At 52.4% G+C, this 15,324-nt stretch overlaps 1 protein-coding gene across 6 annotated transcripts in view; it reads right to left on the reverse strand.

The window, feature by feature from the left end:
* Positions 1-15,324, reverse strand: part of ZDHHC3 (zinc finger DHHC-type palmitoyltransferase 3) — a 55,115-nt gene that overhangs the window by 25,345 nt on the left and 14,446 nt on the right. For 5 of the 6 annotated variants that reach the window (XM_032412560.1, XM_032412559.1, XM_032412562.1 and 2 more), the window contains exon 2: positions 12,752-13,081. In XM_032412560.1, the coding sequence (XP_032268451.1) occupies positions 12,752-13,057 (306 nt within the window). In that variant the 5' untranslated portion in view covers positions 13,058-13,081. Of the gene's footprint in view, positions 1-12,751; positions 13,082-14,179; positions 14,427-15,324 lie in introns of those variants that run through there. The other variant, XM_032412561.1, reaches the window with a different exon arrangement.

Genomic DNA, 15,324 nt, shown 5'->3' on the forward strand with positions numbered 1-15,324 from the left:
TGAGCGTGAGCATGGCACATCTGGGGGACGGTGAGAAAATCAGCATGGCGGGGCCCCGGGCATGCAGTGGCAGCAGAGAGGCTGGACTAATGGGCAGGGGCCAGCTTGAGCAGAGCAAATGCCAGGCCTAAAGGCTGGGGCAGGATTCTTCTTCATGGGCCACCCAGAGCCATCAGGGAACATCTTGAAGATGACAACTCAGTTGCCTGTGCTGTGTGGGTCAGGTAAGAAGAGGGAGAGCAGAAAATCCCACAGCCCAGTTAGGAGGTTACTGCTGATGGCCCAGTAAGTGAACACAGGGGTGGAGGAGAAGTGGGGAGGAAATTCAGATCCAAACAAAAGGGGCAGGGAACGAAATGAGTCCCGTGGTGGTGGGGAGGGCGTGAGAAGGGAGAAGAACACGAATGGGTCTCACCTAGAGGAGCTGGTAAATGGCCATGCCTATGAGGCTCCAACCCGACGCAGGTGCAGACGACCTGCAGGAAGGGCTCAGCTGAGGCTCGCCACAGAGACCGCTCAGCACATGGCAGCGCAGTGGACTGAATGTTTGTGTCTCCCCCAGATTCACAGGCTGAATCCCCCAGTGTGTGGTATTAGGAGGTGGGGCCTCTGGGAGGTGATTCGGTCACAAGGGTTCCGCGAGGCGATTAGGGCATGGGGTGAGCACCTTATAACCAGTCCTCAGAGCTCCCTCCCCCTGCCTGCCATGTGAAGACACAAGAAGTGGCCGCCTACGAACCAGGAAGTGAGCCCACCCCAGACGCGGAAGCTGCCCGGACCTCGATCTTGGACTTCCCAGCCTCCAGAGCTGCGGGAGATAAATTTCTGTTGGTCAGAAGCCAGCCAGTCTCTGGTGGCCCCGAACGGACTGAGACAGGTAGCCTGTATCCTGGGTCGTGCGTGGGAGACAACACGCAGCTTTAACAAGCTACGGGCGCCCAGACTCTGATGCAGAGCTACCATACAAGAACTGTCAGCCGTGCGGCCCAGGCACTCGCATTTTTTTAAAAGCTCTCAGCAGGGCTGAGAACCACTATGCTAGACCAGGGGCTCCATGACTGGATCTACCTTGTTCGGCACCAGAGCCCCTAGCCTGGAAAAGGTCTATCGGTTTCCAGCATGGGGTGAAAGGAGCAGTGAAAGCAAGCAGAACAAAAAAGAAGGGAGCCAAGGGTGCCAGCCTTGGTGGTGGTGGTGGTGGTGGTGGGGGTTCCAGCAGTGTGGCCCAGCTCCCTAGCAAGAACTGGGTCTAACACTGGGTCGAGTCACAGCTCTGGGGTGGGACTGCTCCACACCCCCCATCCAAGGTCGAGGTGACACCAGGCTGCTCTCATCAGTGGGCAGCCACGAGCTACCACCATCAGGGAAGCTGATGAACAACAGAACCGGGGACCACTCCCAAGTCCCAAAGGGGCCCGGGAGGGGGAGCGACAGTGTGGTCTACTAGAGTGGGTAAGGTGGGGATTTCAGGGCTGACGGAGCATCCCTGGCCTCCCCAGAGTGGGGCTGATGGACTCTAACACGCTAAGGGAGGGGTTCCCAGGGTAGAAGAGATGAAAACTGGGTGTCAGAACCTTTCCCACAAAGAAGGAATTCTGGGACAGGAAGAGCCACTGAAGAAACAGCAAGAACTTGGGAAATGCTGATGAGGCAAGGGAGCTGGAGTTTCATCTTTCGCTAAGAAAATGACTCACAGGGGACAAAGATTCTAGTTACGGAAACTGCAAAGACAAATCAATGAACAACTCTTCCTGAAAATCTACACCCCACCGAGCACTATGGGAAGTGCAAGCAAGCAATGGGGGCCTGGGTCTCAGACAGTGGGTGGGGCAGGCCCCCAGGTACCCCGACACAGCAAGGAGGCTGAGCACCTAGTGAAAGGCATGGCCACCAGGACAATAGGAGCTGGGCTGGCGACCCGGGAAGGCCCAGGAGGATCCTGGCGGGTGCAGCAGGACAGAGGCACCTGGGAAGGGAGACAGTCCAAGCAGTGGCCAGAGGTGGCCTGTCCAGGGGGTGCCGGGTAGAACAGAAGCACTGGAGCGAGAGGGTATGTGTGGGGGGTGTCTTTCTGGCAGCGGAGAAAAGATTCAGTACCGCAGTTCAATTATGGGAAGATTTTCAATTTGTCTCAAAGAGGTCCTGGGGTGCCTCTCTGGGGAGGCAAGGGGAGCACTCTGCTCCCCTCTCCTCCTGCCCCTCGCCCCACCCCTCCTGTGGCTCTCTGCTGGGCTCCCCAACTTTCCCCTGCTGACCCCTGTCACCAGCTCTTTATCTGTTACCACCCGTGCTTTCCTGTCTCATCAAGGACCTGCTCATGCCCGCGATGGGCAGCACATGGCTGACTAGGAACAGAGCTGTGCTTCCCCACTGGTCTGCCTGAGCGCCACGGGGCAACAGACAGACAGGGAACAAGAAAACCCAAAGGACTGCTCATCCACAGGGATGCTCTTCTCATTGGTGGAGGCTCAGGACTTGGAGCGGGACAGAGATGCGGTCCTGATGAGAAACTTCTGGAAGCGTGGATCCTGGTACACAGCACTGTGGGCACCAAGATGCTGAAAACCACACGTGATTCAGGGCAACCGTCACCTCGTGGTGGCGGGAGGCTGGAGAGGAGTGGAGTGGGCGGGGGGGGAGGGGTACGAAGAGTTTGCTGAACTGGCTTTATGATGTTTTACTTATGAGGCTGGAGGGGAGTGAAGATATCATATCATCGTACTATCCTTTATACCCTTTCAACTGTCGGAAGTGTTTCGTTAAAATTTTTTCTAAAAGTTCAAAAAAGTAGAAAAAAAATCTGGTCTGCAAAATGCAGGCAGGTGGCAGAAAAGCCTAAGATAGAAATTTTTTTTTTTTTAAAGATTTTATTTATTTATCTGACACAGAGAGACACAGCGAGAGAGGGAACACAGGCAGGGGGAGTGGGAGAGGGAGAAGCAGGCTTCCCGCGGAGCAGGGAGCCCGATGCGGGGCTCGATCCCAGGACCCGGGGATCATGACCTGAGCCGAAGGCAGACGCTTAACGACTGAGCCACCCAGGTGCCCCTAAGATAGCAAACAAACTTTGGTAGGCAAGGACTCTATGGTATGTATGATGCCATTTAGGATATACCTCCTGACATTAAATATGCTATAAAAGTATATAGCTATTTAACATGGACAACATCTCTGACAGGTTGTTAAAGGCAAACGTAGATTTCCAAACAATATAGGGCATTGAAGACCTTCTGGTACAGTCTGACACACAGACACTTGAACAATGCGGGGCTTAGGGGCCCGTGCAGACAAAACCCACATATAACTTTTGAGTCCCCCAAAACTTCACTAATAGCCTACTGTTGACCAGAATATCAATAACATGAATAGTCAATTCACACATATGATGTATGTTATATGTATTACATACTATATAATAAAGTATTTACTTAAAACAAAGGAAAGAAAATGTTGTTAAGAAAATCATAAGGTGGGCGCCTGGGTGGCTCAGATGGTTAAGCCTCTGCCTTCGGCTCAGCTCATGATCCAGGGTCCTGGGATCGAGTCCCACATCTGGCTTCCTGTTCTGCAGAGAGCCTGCTTCTCCCTCTCCCTCTGCAACTCCCCCTGCTCATGCTCTCTCTCTGTATCTCTCTGTCTCAAATGAATAAATTAAAAAAATCTTAAAAAAAAAAAAAAAACCCCAAGAAAATCATAAGGAGGGGTGCCTGGGTGGCTCAGTCGTTAAGCGTCTGCTTTCGGCTCAGGTTGTGATCCCAGGGTCCTGGGATCGAGCCCCACATCGGGCTCCCTGTTCCGCGAGAAGCCTGCTTCTCCCTCTCCCACTTCCCCTGCTTGTGTTCCCTCTCTCACTGTGTCTCCCTCTGTCAAATAAATAAAAAATTAAAAAAAAAAAAAAAGAAAATCATAAGGAAGAGAAAACACATTTATAGTACTGGACTGCATTTATAAAAAAAAAATCATGTCTAAGTGAACCCATGCAGGTCAAACCCACGTCGTTCAAGGGTCAACTCTCTGTATTTAAAAAGACAAAGACACTTGCAAATTATTAAGGTTATCTCACATAGTAGGATCACAGGTAATTTGTACTTTCTGAACCATATTTCTTAAATGTTCTAATAAGAACACATGGCTTTTGCAATTAGAAACTCACTAAAAATACAACCAAAAAATACACCTCAGGAAGGAGCTACCCAAAGTAGGAATATGACCAGCTTTCCTGAATTTTATAATCCAAATGTTGTGACCATCTCATTTGGAGATATCTGGGGCCCTGCCCGGAGGCACCAGGAAAGGGCAGGGTCTGGAAGTCTTTCCAAAGGCAAGGCAGGGCCCTGACCACCCAGAGGAGTGGATTTTAAAGGGGGATTGGGAAGGGCACTGGCCCAGGCAGAGAAGAAGGCCCCACAAAAGCCCAGAGGGCCACATTAATTCCTTTTAATGTAAAAAGTCACTGAGTTTGGGCAATCATGTGACCTTTTATGAATCCTAAAGTCACAAAACCACAACTGGACATTGCTCTTGTCTTACGTACAAAGGAAAAGCCCTGAGGAACATCACTGGCCCAAGGAGATAAAGCAAGGGGGCTGAGTTTTCCTAAATGAAGGCCCACGTTGTTTCCCCCTCACCACATCCAGTTTTTAAGGTCCCAGCCACCAGAGCTTGCTGTAAACCTCGGGAGGCCGCACAGAAAGGGCTACAAGAGGGCACCCCAACACCTCAAAGGGACACCGGAGCCCTCAATTCGTACCCTCATTATCACCTGCTATTCCAGACCACGAGGGGAGACCTCATACAACAACGCAGCCTCTTTAAAAGGCTGCCCCTCCAGCAGCACCCTACGGACGTACATCCCCTGGAAGGCTCACTCCCTTCCAGGCCAGACCCCATCTGCCTCGTGAGTCCCTCTCAGAGCCAGAGACCAGCCGGGCCAGTCCCTGAGACGGACGAGCCTGTGACACGGGCCCTTCCCAGCCTCTGGTTCAAACGTCTCCTGTCTCTTTCTTCCTCTTTTTAAAAAGAACATTCTCTTCTGTGCTTATCTCCACAGATTTCAGAATTTCCTGTTATTAGTTCATGGTAAGGAATTTTGTTCGGTACAATTCTGGACGGACGGCAGGGAGTCGGAAGGCCTGCTGGGACGTTTCTGCCGGTGTCGTCAGGCAGCAGGACTGAGAACCGCCTACCCCCCATTCTCACACATCTCACAGGGAGGTCTTGAAGCTTCCATGTTACTGCAGCCCGGCAGACCACAACGTAGCAGTTTTTTTCCTCCACAATAATGCTCGTTCGTGATTTAAAGGAATATAGAGATGAGAAAATTACAAAGGAAAACCCATTCTTTGATTTCACTACCCATAGATCCGTACAATTAATATTTTAGAGGATGTTCTTCCAGTCTTTGTGCACACAGCAAGCTAAAAACACTAAAGAATTTATAAATCCATAATGCTCGTATGTTTCTAAAATATGTATTTGGCCCCATAGTGGCATCTGTTTAAATCTGGGGCAGGGAGGTGTGATATGGTTCTATCGACCATTCCCCTCAGTGGCTAGCCCAAACTTCCAGTACCTACCTTGACCCCTACCCATTTCCTTTTCTATTTCAGAGAAAACCGAGGCTGCTGGGGTAAACCACCAGCTGGGAGGATGAGGGTCCCAGCTAATCCTGGTCTTTAGGAGCCGCAGACTTTTACCCCAAAGCTTCTCCCGTGTTGTGTGCACACTCCGGGCTCTCCCTCCCCTCGCATCTAAGCTTCTCGAGGTCGTGCGCACTTCTGTCTCTGCTACCTCTCCCTTACTCTAGTTCACTGCTCTCCAGCACCTGGCCTGTCTCCACACTAGGGATACCTCTCACCAGGTCACTGTGCAACTCCCTGTGACCAAACCCAAAGGTCAGTTCTAAGCCCTCATCTTCCTCGGATCTCCTGTGACCACCAGTCCCTCCTGTCATTCTCTCCTGAGGCTGCTCTGTTCCCTCAGGGTGTCCTCCTGCCTCTGGGGCTGGGCCTCTTGCCCTCCCTTGGGATGCTGCCCACCTTGGAGCCCCGGTGTTCCTCAGGGATCCCTCCTCTGCTCATTCTGCACCTCCCCCACTCCCTGCCACCGACAGGAAGTCGGTGGCACTCCCCAGCACACCCAGTGGTGACGCTCAATCGCCAGCTCCAACTGAGACCTCTTTTCGAGCTGCAGACATCTCCACGTTTGTTCAAGAGGCATTAAAGCCAAAGAAAACCAACCCCCCCAAATTCACCATGCGAGAACTGAATCTGTTCCTTTCTCCCCCCGCCCCCCACTCTCCCTTCCTGGGGAAGGGCCCACCTGGCCCGTGGGACATCCGGTTACTGTGCATTCAGGGTAGAAATCCGGCAGCCATCCCCAGCTCTCCGAACCCTCTGCCCCACATACTGGCCCCAAACTGTGCCTCAAATCCCATGTCCTCCCCTCCATGCTGCCATCCTGGTGTTCATTCTGGCCCATCCTCACGTGCCCCAGATGTTAAGAGCATCTCCCACCTCTGTTCATTCTCCTTAACTATTTCCCAGAGTAAACTTTCTAAAATGGGAATCTGGCCATATGATTCTCCCTGCCTGGATGCCTTCACAGGCTTCACAGAGCCTTCCCCGGGCCCAGCGTCCGAGCTCTTGGGCAGGGCCCATGCAGGCCTGCCACAACCCAGCCCTGGACCACTGATGCAGCCCCCCACCCCAATCCCTGTGGACTACCTGCAGTTTCCCAAAGGCACTGTGCCCTCCAAATCTTCCTCTTGGGCCCCCAGGGACCCCATATCAGCACCTCTGCCCAGCCTGCCAGGCACCTCCTTGCCTCTTGCACTGGAACCAAAACCCACTCAGGGATCACCTCCTCTGCCTTCTTTCTCATGGCCCTGGGCCACACCCAAGACAGAAGCCTTTGCTGTCCTGGCCTGTTTTTATTTGTCTTATAACACCTATCATTTAAGTACACACTGATCGTGCATGGCTGTAAATTCCTGGACAACAGAGACAACGTCTTTCAACTTCCTGCCTGGTGCATGGCCCAGGGCGTGGCACGGAGCATGTATTCAACAAACCCAAGCTGAAGGATAATGATGATATAACAGACATTTACAAAGTGCTCCTATGCCAGGCACAGTTCCAAGTGCTTTATTGTACTTTCTCAGTTAATTCTGCCAATAAACCTATAGGCAAAGACTATGTTATTCCCCATTTTACAGATGAGGTAACTAAAGCAGAGAAATCAAGCAACTTCCCAAAATTATATGGCTAAAAGGTGGCAGAACCAGGATTCGGACCCAGGCAGTCCAAGTGTAGAAGCCTCGTCTCTATCAGAAGACAAATTAGGTATTTACCAGATGCTGCTGTTAAGTGATTGAAAAGGCTTTTCACAATCGCCTGGATGCCACAGTCTCGTTCTCCTGCCAACAACTATCAGCATGCTAACACTAAGACTGAAACAGGCCTGTTTCAGTACGTATTTAGAATAACATGACAGTGTAAGAAGGACACAGAGAAGGTTCCAAAGAAATACCAACGAGTCCAAGGCCTCAACATCCCCATGCATTTTAATCGGCAAGGATGAAGCTTGCTTAAAGTGTTTCAGGGGCCCTGGGATTGAGGCATGAGCACACCTGCTGTCCAGGCAGAAACTCTCCCTCGATTAGCTCTGCCAGGAACAAGGTGACAAGCCCCAGGCCTGAGTCACAGGCCACCTGTCTCCTCCACAACAAAGTGGGAGGTAGGTAATCCCCAAATGGTCACTGTCCTCTCTCTGGAGCCAGAAAGATTTTTCCATTGGTGTTTCATTTATTTATTTGTTTGTTTGTTTGTTTATTTGACAAAGAAAGAGATAGCAAGAGCAGGAACACAAGCAGAGGGAGTGGGAGAGGGAGCAGCAGACTTCCCTCTGAGCAGGGAGCCCGATGCGGGGCTCGATCCCAGGTTAAATTAATTTATATGCCTCAGGGATCATGACCTGAGCCAAAGGCAGATGCTTAACGACTGAGCCACCCAGGCGCCCTCCATTGGTGTTTCTAAGTTGCTCAGTGGCAGGTATGAGAACTTGCCTGGCACGAGGGAGAATGAACCCCTAGACATGTGACCTGACCTGGGGGAATAGGTCAGTACCTCTGGCCACACCCAGCGCCGGCCTATTACCCGGCATGCTGTGGGAGGGCCCAGTGCTATCCCTCCTCTGCGTTCCTGGGGGCCGGCCATCATGACCCATCATGCTACTGGCCCGAGTAAATACTTGCTAACCGACTCTGTACACTGTGTGTAATCGATAAGGTCACGGAGAGAGGCTCCAGAAGGGAACGCCAACTGCACGTGGATGAGTTTTGGCAGGTGAAACGGAAATAGAGGCCTGCAGGGCTCTGGGACAGTCGTGTGAAGTCTGTGTAGAGCAAGGTATTCACAAGGTGGGACTCAAAGGGAGGGAGGGGCAGTGGGGCAGGCAGACAGATGGATTTTCTTTTCCTTAACAACATGGTTAAATTAATTTATATGCCTCCTTTTGTCAAATCTCAGATTTGCGGTCATTTACAATGCTGAGTTAGTAAATGATTAGTTAGTAAATGATCAGAAGGGTTTACACAATTATTGCAACTGTGAAGCACTTGGCTTTGAGGTTCCTGGCAGCCGGGGCAAAACGGGAGAAGCTGTGCCTCTCAGCTTTAAGCAGCTTCCGGGAGACAGACAGATGTCCCTGATCTAAATCTTAAAGGGAATCCCTCAGGATTCCTGAGGAAGCTCACAGGATGAGGAAATAAAATGTATCTGCAAAGGGAAAGGAAAAAGTGGCGAAGTTGGGGGGTGGGGTGGGGAGGGAGATGACACAGAGAGCTCCTTGATATGACACACCCTCAGAGTGAGCACGGTGAGGGCACCCGAGACCAGACCCTGGTCTGACTTGGGCTCTGCCCATGCCATGCTGCCTCTAGGCCAGCCCCCCTGCCAAGTGAGGCCCCTTTAGCCCCTTTCTTGCTCCTTCCAGGCCCATCCCTCTTACCCCACTTCCCATGGGAGCTTCACCTCCAAGAGGGCTCCTTACACATCTGTGAGCCATCCCCTCTTCCCTCTCCTGCTCAAGCTCTGCACGGACCCGTTTCCCACTGCGGTGCAGGGAATGACTGCTAACTGGTCCAGAAAGCTACGGGTGGTTGCAGATGGTCTGATGGTCCAACCACGGTAAGATTTCAAAGCTGGAAGGGGTCTAGCAACTGTTTGGGGGAGACTAGAAGAGATTCTTTTTTCTTTAAAAGATAACCTAGTAATACTAACAAACCCAAATGATAAACAATGCATACACTGTTACATGTTGTTTATAACCCATGAAGATAGTTTTTTTGAGAAGAACTATATGCAACCTGAATTCCTGAGATACAAAACATTATAATCCTGTTAGGGTGTTTCTTAGGACCCTGCAGTGGCACACCCGCCCTGGAGTGTTAATAAAGAGCCCCCAATCTGATGTGTTTTCAGTGTGAGATTGAGGCTCCCCATGCTGCCCCAAGGCCTCCCCAACCCTCTCTGGATGCACTGGGTTTTGCATAACACATCAGTGTGCTGGGAGAGAGGAAAGGCAGGTGGCTGAAGAGCCTGAGGTGGGGCATGCCTTTAGGACATGTCTGAGTCGCTCCCCTTACTGATGGTTGATATTTGACCGATGCTTCATTTGGGGGCCCAGTTTTCTTTGGGGCCACCAGCAAAACACACCGGTGGGAAGCTGACTGGTGTTTGGGGTATAGTCTATGGTTCTCACTCACCGGGGATTGGCAGCGGTGAGAATCATTCACTCCTGCATCCAAGTGCAAGGGGCTAGACTGAGGAGATCCCCCGGAGAGGCCACGCAAGTCAGTGCGGGGTAAAAGGACGCAGGCGTGTGAGGGCAGCTGGGATGCCCGGCCAGAAGCCTTCCCACTGCCCGCCTCCCAACGTCCAGTTCCCTGACTCACGTGCCTTCTAGACACCAATGACCTCGCACGAAGTTGTCTGATCCTGACCCTGCACCAGCCCTAAACCTGGCTCTCTGCTCACGTGTAATATAGACACAGTTGGCCAGAACAGAAGCCTTGATTTCTCTCCAAAATCTGTTCTCGACTCTCCCATTTAATAAACGGCACCAGCAATCCCCTAGCTGCTCGAGCCAAGACGCTGGAAGACACACTCTCTAGTCCCTCTCCATTCTGTCGGGCCCTACCCCAAACCAATCAGAGCAGAATCTCTGGGGGTGGGGCGCAGGCGTCCGTACTTCTTCAAAGCTCCCTAAGGGATTCTAATGTGCAGCCAGGTTTGAGAATTAGTGGCTTAAAATACACTCCAAATCCAACAGCTTCTGTCTAGCTTCACTGCTCCCACTTTGGTCTGAGCCATCAACCATGTCGTGTGCAGACCACTGTCATCCCTCTAATCCTCCTGGGTCTCTGCTCCACCTCAAACCCCCATTACAAGCACAAGACACTGTTTTTTTTAAAAATCAGGTCATGTCATGCCTCTCCGTTGGCTTCCCACTACATTGAGAGTAAAGAGCAAAGCTCTCATGAGGCCCTCAAGGCCCTGCACGATCTGGCTTCTGCAGTCCTACCTACCTCTTCCAGCTCCTCTTGCTCCCACTCACCACGAGGAGGTCACCCCGGTCTCAGTCCTGTTCCCCAAATACTACCTCTGCGCCTTTGCACCTACTCTCTCCTCTTCCTGGAAGGCTCTGCCCTCAAGGGGCTTCATCTGCCTGACTCACAGCTCCATGTCATTTAGGTCTCAGCTCCGAATGGCACTGCTCACAGCCCTTCTCAGATCCCCTAGAGCTAAAGCAGGCCCCCTGTGCCCCAGAAAAATCACCACCACATCACCCCGATCACACTCTTCGATTGTCTTTAAAATACTTATCACTGTTTGAAATCACCTTGTTCGGTCGCTCACGTCTTCACTGCCTGACCCCCTGTGCTAGGACATGAGCTCCAAGGAGGCAGGGATGCTGGTCTGTCTTGTCACAGCTGCCGCCATTGCTCAGAAAGGCCCTCTCACGTAGGAGGCACTCAATGGGCATGGCATTCACTTTGTCCCTCATCAGGGCCCCCAGGGCTCTTCCTCAGGGCTGCCAGCATGATCCCTGTAAAATGACAACTGGGTCTCACCACTCTCACTCAAAATCCTCAGGGGCTGTGGACCACCCCTCGTCATCCAACTGCCACCCAAACCCATCCTCCTCCTCAGGTCCCACCATCCCACGCAGCTCCCGGGAGCCTCGAGGGGCCACACGCCTGCGTGCCCGCTGCTCTCTTGGCCTGGCCTGCCGTCAGGGTCTTCCTACCCTGCCACCTGCCACTTCTCCTGCCAACAGACGCTGCTCTCGCAACAACTGGCCAGTGCGACACCCAGCAGCCGTCCTCGTCGGCTAGACCGGTTCACGCCCCCTCCCTTGTTTTTCCACAGCAACCCGGGCTTTCCTCTGCCACAGCCTTTGTCGCATGGGGCTGGCCTCACCTGTCTTCTCTAGACAGAGGGCACTCCGGTTGGAACCACGTACAGGTTTTCCCCCTGCTTCTCGACGTTTGCATTACGTCACTTGGCCTTTACGAAAGACCCACTTTAGTACCTGTTTCGGCCAACGCAAAGACATCCGAAGAGGATGTTCGCTTTTACAACATGCGAATTGCTTCTTTGCTTGATGCCGTTTGGCTTATGAAAGGTTTCACAGGAACGCTCTCCTTTTCAGATAGTGGGGGAAACCTGTACGCCAAGCCCTTCAGGGGCTGGCTGATTGGTGACCCCATAAATGGTGCCAGCACGTGCGGGAGAAGAGGTGCTATCTGGACCGGCTGTTGATGTGTAATCGAGCTGGGAAAGCTGCTCTCCCTCGGGATGGATTAACAATCCACCGCCTGAACCGGCAGGAAATGGAGCCCTTCGAGGAGGGAACGAGCCCAGGACTCAGGGTCTCTATTTTGCTCTCCCTGGGGCTCACAGAAACAGAGTCTGGGTGGCCAGTGCCACGGCCAGTAGTGGTGCTTTCCTTCTCTTAATTTCAACATACTCGTCCTACGCACTCAAACAATTAAGCCACAGGAGGTCTTTATCAAATCACGTACTCTCGCTTTTCCCATACGAGATAATGAACAGGAACGGAGGGTTTAATACCAGGGTACACGACATTCAGTAGCCACTTGCACAGCTTGGTATATTTAGCTAAGTCATCAGGCAGAACACCACCGCTCTACCCACAGATATTCACCAAGAGGCACTCGCTGCCGCCTGAAACAGGCTTGTTCAGCTTTTCAGCAAAAGATGAGCCTCGCCCAAAGTGAAGGCCATTTCCGTGCAGGTTCCTGGAACTGGATACGGCTTTAATTTCAAGAGCACCTCGCTGCAGTCCTGTCTTCACTGGGAAGCCCCGCCCTGACCCAACCCCTCAGCATGCTCTCCACTCTGATGATCTGTCCCCAGTCTCCATGGTCATCTGACTGTGCCTTTCGAAGGAACAAGAGGCTAGGTTTCCGCTAGGCCAAACCCCTCCCGTAGCAGGCTCCATTAACGTATACACCAGTGTACATCCAGGTTCACCCAACCAAGACAGAGAGACGCTGTGGCACAGATGGCGTCCCCTCGGGGGGGCCTGAGTTCCCTTTCCCACCCTGGCCCTGGCCCTCCTGTTCTCCACACTCCCAAGGTCCAGGGGAACATGCGGGCTGCGGCCATGCCAGGGCCAGAGGAGGAGAGTGTGGGCTGCTTAAAACAGGCCCAGACATACTCACGGGGTCCGTCAGCATGGCCCGGCAATGGGACGCCAGGGCCAAGAAGGCCAGCAGGTTGAACACGATTCCGTTGATGATGCTGTACACGTAGTCTCGGGATGGAATCAGCATGACAAAGAGGACCACAAACTCCGCATAGAGGACCAGAAACCAGGTGACAATGGCACAGGCAATGCCACAGCCGTCACGGATAAACCACATGGTTCCCACAGGACCGGGGTGGGGAGGTGGGACACACTTCTCTGGCTGGAGGTATTCTGGCTTCCGCTCAATGTCTCGGAAGTGGTGGGTGGGGATAAGCATCATAAGCTATTCTGTCCATACTGGCATCTGGAAGAGAGAAGAAAGGACCCAGAAAATTGGTGGTGTCTTGTTGTCAAGGATATTTGACAAAATTACCTTTCTAAAGTGAGCCATGAGGGATGCCTGGGTGGCTCAGTCGGTTAAGCATCTGCCTTTGGCTCAGGTCACAATCCCAGGGTCCTGGGGTCGAGCCCCGCGTCGGGCTCCCTGCTCCGCGGGGAGTCTGCTTCTTCCTCCCCCCCTGCCCCCCAACTCGAGCTTGCTCTCCCTCTCTCAAATAAAGAAATAAAAAAATCTTTAAAAAAAAAATAAATAAATAAATAAAATGTGAGTGCTTGGGACACCTGGCTGGGTCAGTTGGTAGAGCATGTGATTCTTGATCTAGGGGTCACGAGTTTGAGCCCCACGCTGGGTGCAGAGTTTACTTAAAAAAAAAAAAAAAAAAAAAGGAAGAAAAGTAAGTTCTCTTCCTTCCTTCCTTCCGAGAGTTAACTTAGCTTTTGTGAAATAGGGCCACCTTGCCCAAAGCCTTCACATGACAGATATGCAAAGGGAGCCTTCCAAGGGCAAATGCTTCACCCAAGGTCAGCTGGAGCTGCAGCTGCACAAACAGGACACCAGTTCAGAAGTGGGGCTAGAACTCAGGTCTCTTTGTTTACTAGGGATCGATCCACCAGGAGGATGGTGTCAACAGATATGTTCCAGTTGTGACTTAAAAGACAAGACGGGGCACCGAGCACCAAGCCCTCTGAGAAAACTCTCTTTAGCATGGAATTGCGGCCTCTATGCCAAGGACAAACCCAGAGGCTGGTATTGAGGCTGTCTGGGGTTAACAGGGATGAGTAGGAGGAAAGGACCTGGTGACCTAGGACACCTTTGGACTCACTGCCCAACATTCTCCTGTTTGGGCCACAGGACTGAAAAACCCCGGATAGGGAAGGTTCTTGAAACCAACCAGGTTTTTCAGTCCTGTGGCCCAAACAGTTGATTTCCCAGGAATCAGAGACTCCCTGAGTTCTGCCCTCCTCGCAGGTGATGGGGTCAAGTGGAGAATGTTGGACAACGAGTCCAAAGATGTTTCCGCACCACCTGGCTGTGAGGCTTCATGAGCCTTTGTGTCCTCACCTGCGGAGATAGCCTCTTCCTGCCCCAGCACCCCCTCCCAGGGCTGGTGTGAGGCTCCAGAGAGCTGGAGGTGCTCCCGATGAATGCTGCAGACTTCAGCAGCCCACGTACCACGGACCCCACACACGTGGCATATTCTCTCTAGGAAAGACATCCATTCCTTCCGAAACAAGTGCTGAGCAACACGCCCCTTCTTCCTAGCAGCTGCAGCCCGCGTCTCTGGAGACAGCAATGAAGTAACTCAGGATCGATAATAAAGTCGATCTGTCCACAGCACGCGCTGCAAGACGCAGCAAGTACACATTTCCTTCCTCTGATTCCTTATCTTACACGTGGCGGCCTGTTGCTCACCAGGCCGGTTTCTCGGTCAGCAACTGCGCCGGCACAGGCCAGCCCCAGAGGGAGGCGCCACAGAGCGACCACCGGACCTGTCTACAGCACTGCGAGGGACATCTTTGGGCTTCTAAGAAGTCCAGGCACTTGGTAGCGGAGGCAACCATTCACAAGGAGCGCGGCTCTGCGTGTTTTTCTGGAGGCCGGGGCTCTACGGGGCATGGGCAAACCTTCAGTGGTTGTGCTGGGCTTTCCTCACCCTTTGGCCTTCTTCCTCCCCAGCCCTCCTCCCCAACAAAGAGCCTCTGGACTGAATATGCTGTAGTCCTGACGAGTAAGGACGTGTCCAGAAAGCTGAGCCGGCAGTCACTGCTACTCAAATTGACAGACATTCTCGAGTCGAAAGTTGCAGAGGCTAATAATGAAAGAATAAGGCCAGGGCCTCCCCTCCCCAGGATGGCAGAGAATTAGCGGCCGAAAGGCAGTTCGATGCGTACCACGTACTTGTCCAAAGAAACATCGACTCAACAAACAGAGTGACTATCACATGCTGGGTACACTGTGCTGGGAGCTGAGGGACGGGAAGTCGTGACGTATGGAATAACCATCCCAAGTAGAGTAAAAGCAGTGGTTCCCCACAGGCCGTCAACCAGAATCTTTGAATAAAGCAACCTTGTGCTCTCCACGAGACAATGGCAATTGGTGCCGCCAGCGACAACCTAGAGGGATGAACGATGCAAGGACACCCTTCTGAGGCGCCAAATGGAAGGACAGCAGGAGCTTGCAGACTGGACCCGGGCCCAGCAGATTCT

Source organism: Phoca vitulina, unplaced genomic scaffold (assembly GCF_004348235.1).
Source record: "Phoca vitulina isolate PV1807 unplaced genomic scaffold, GSC_HSeal_1.0 scaffold13, whole genome shotgun sequence".
In the NCBI taxonomy this organism is placed as follows: domain Eukaryota; kingdom Metazoa; phylum Chordata; class Mammalia; order Carnivora; family Phocidae; genus Phoca; species Phoca vitulina.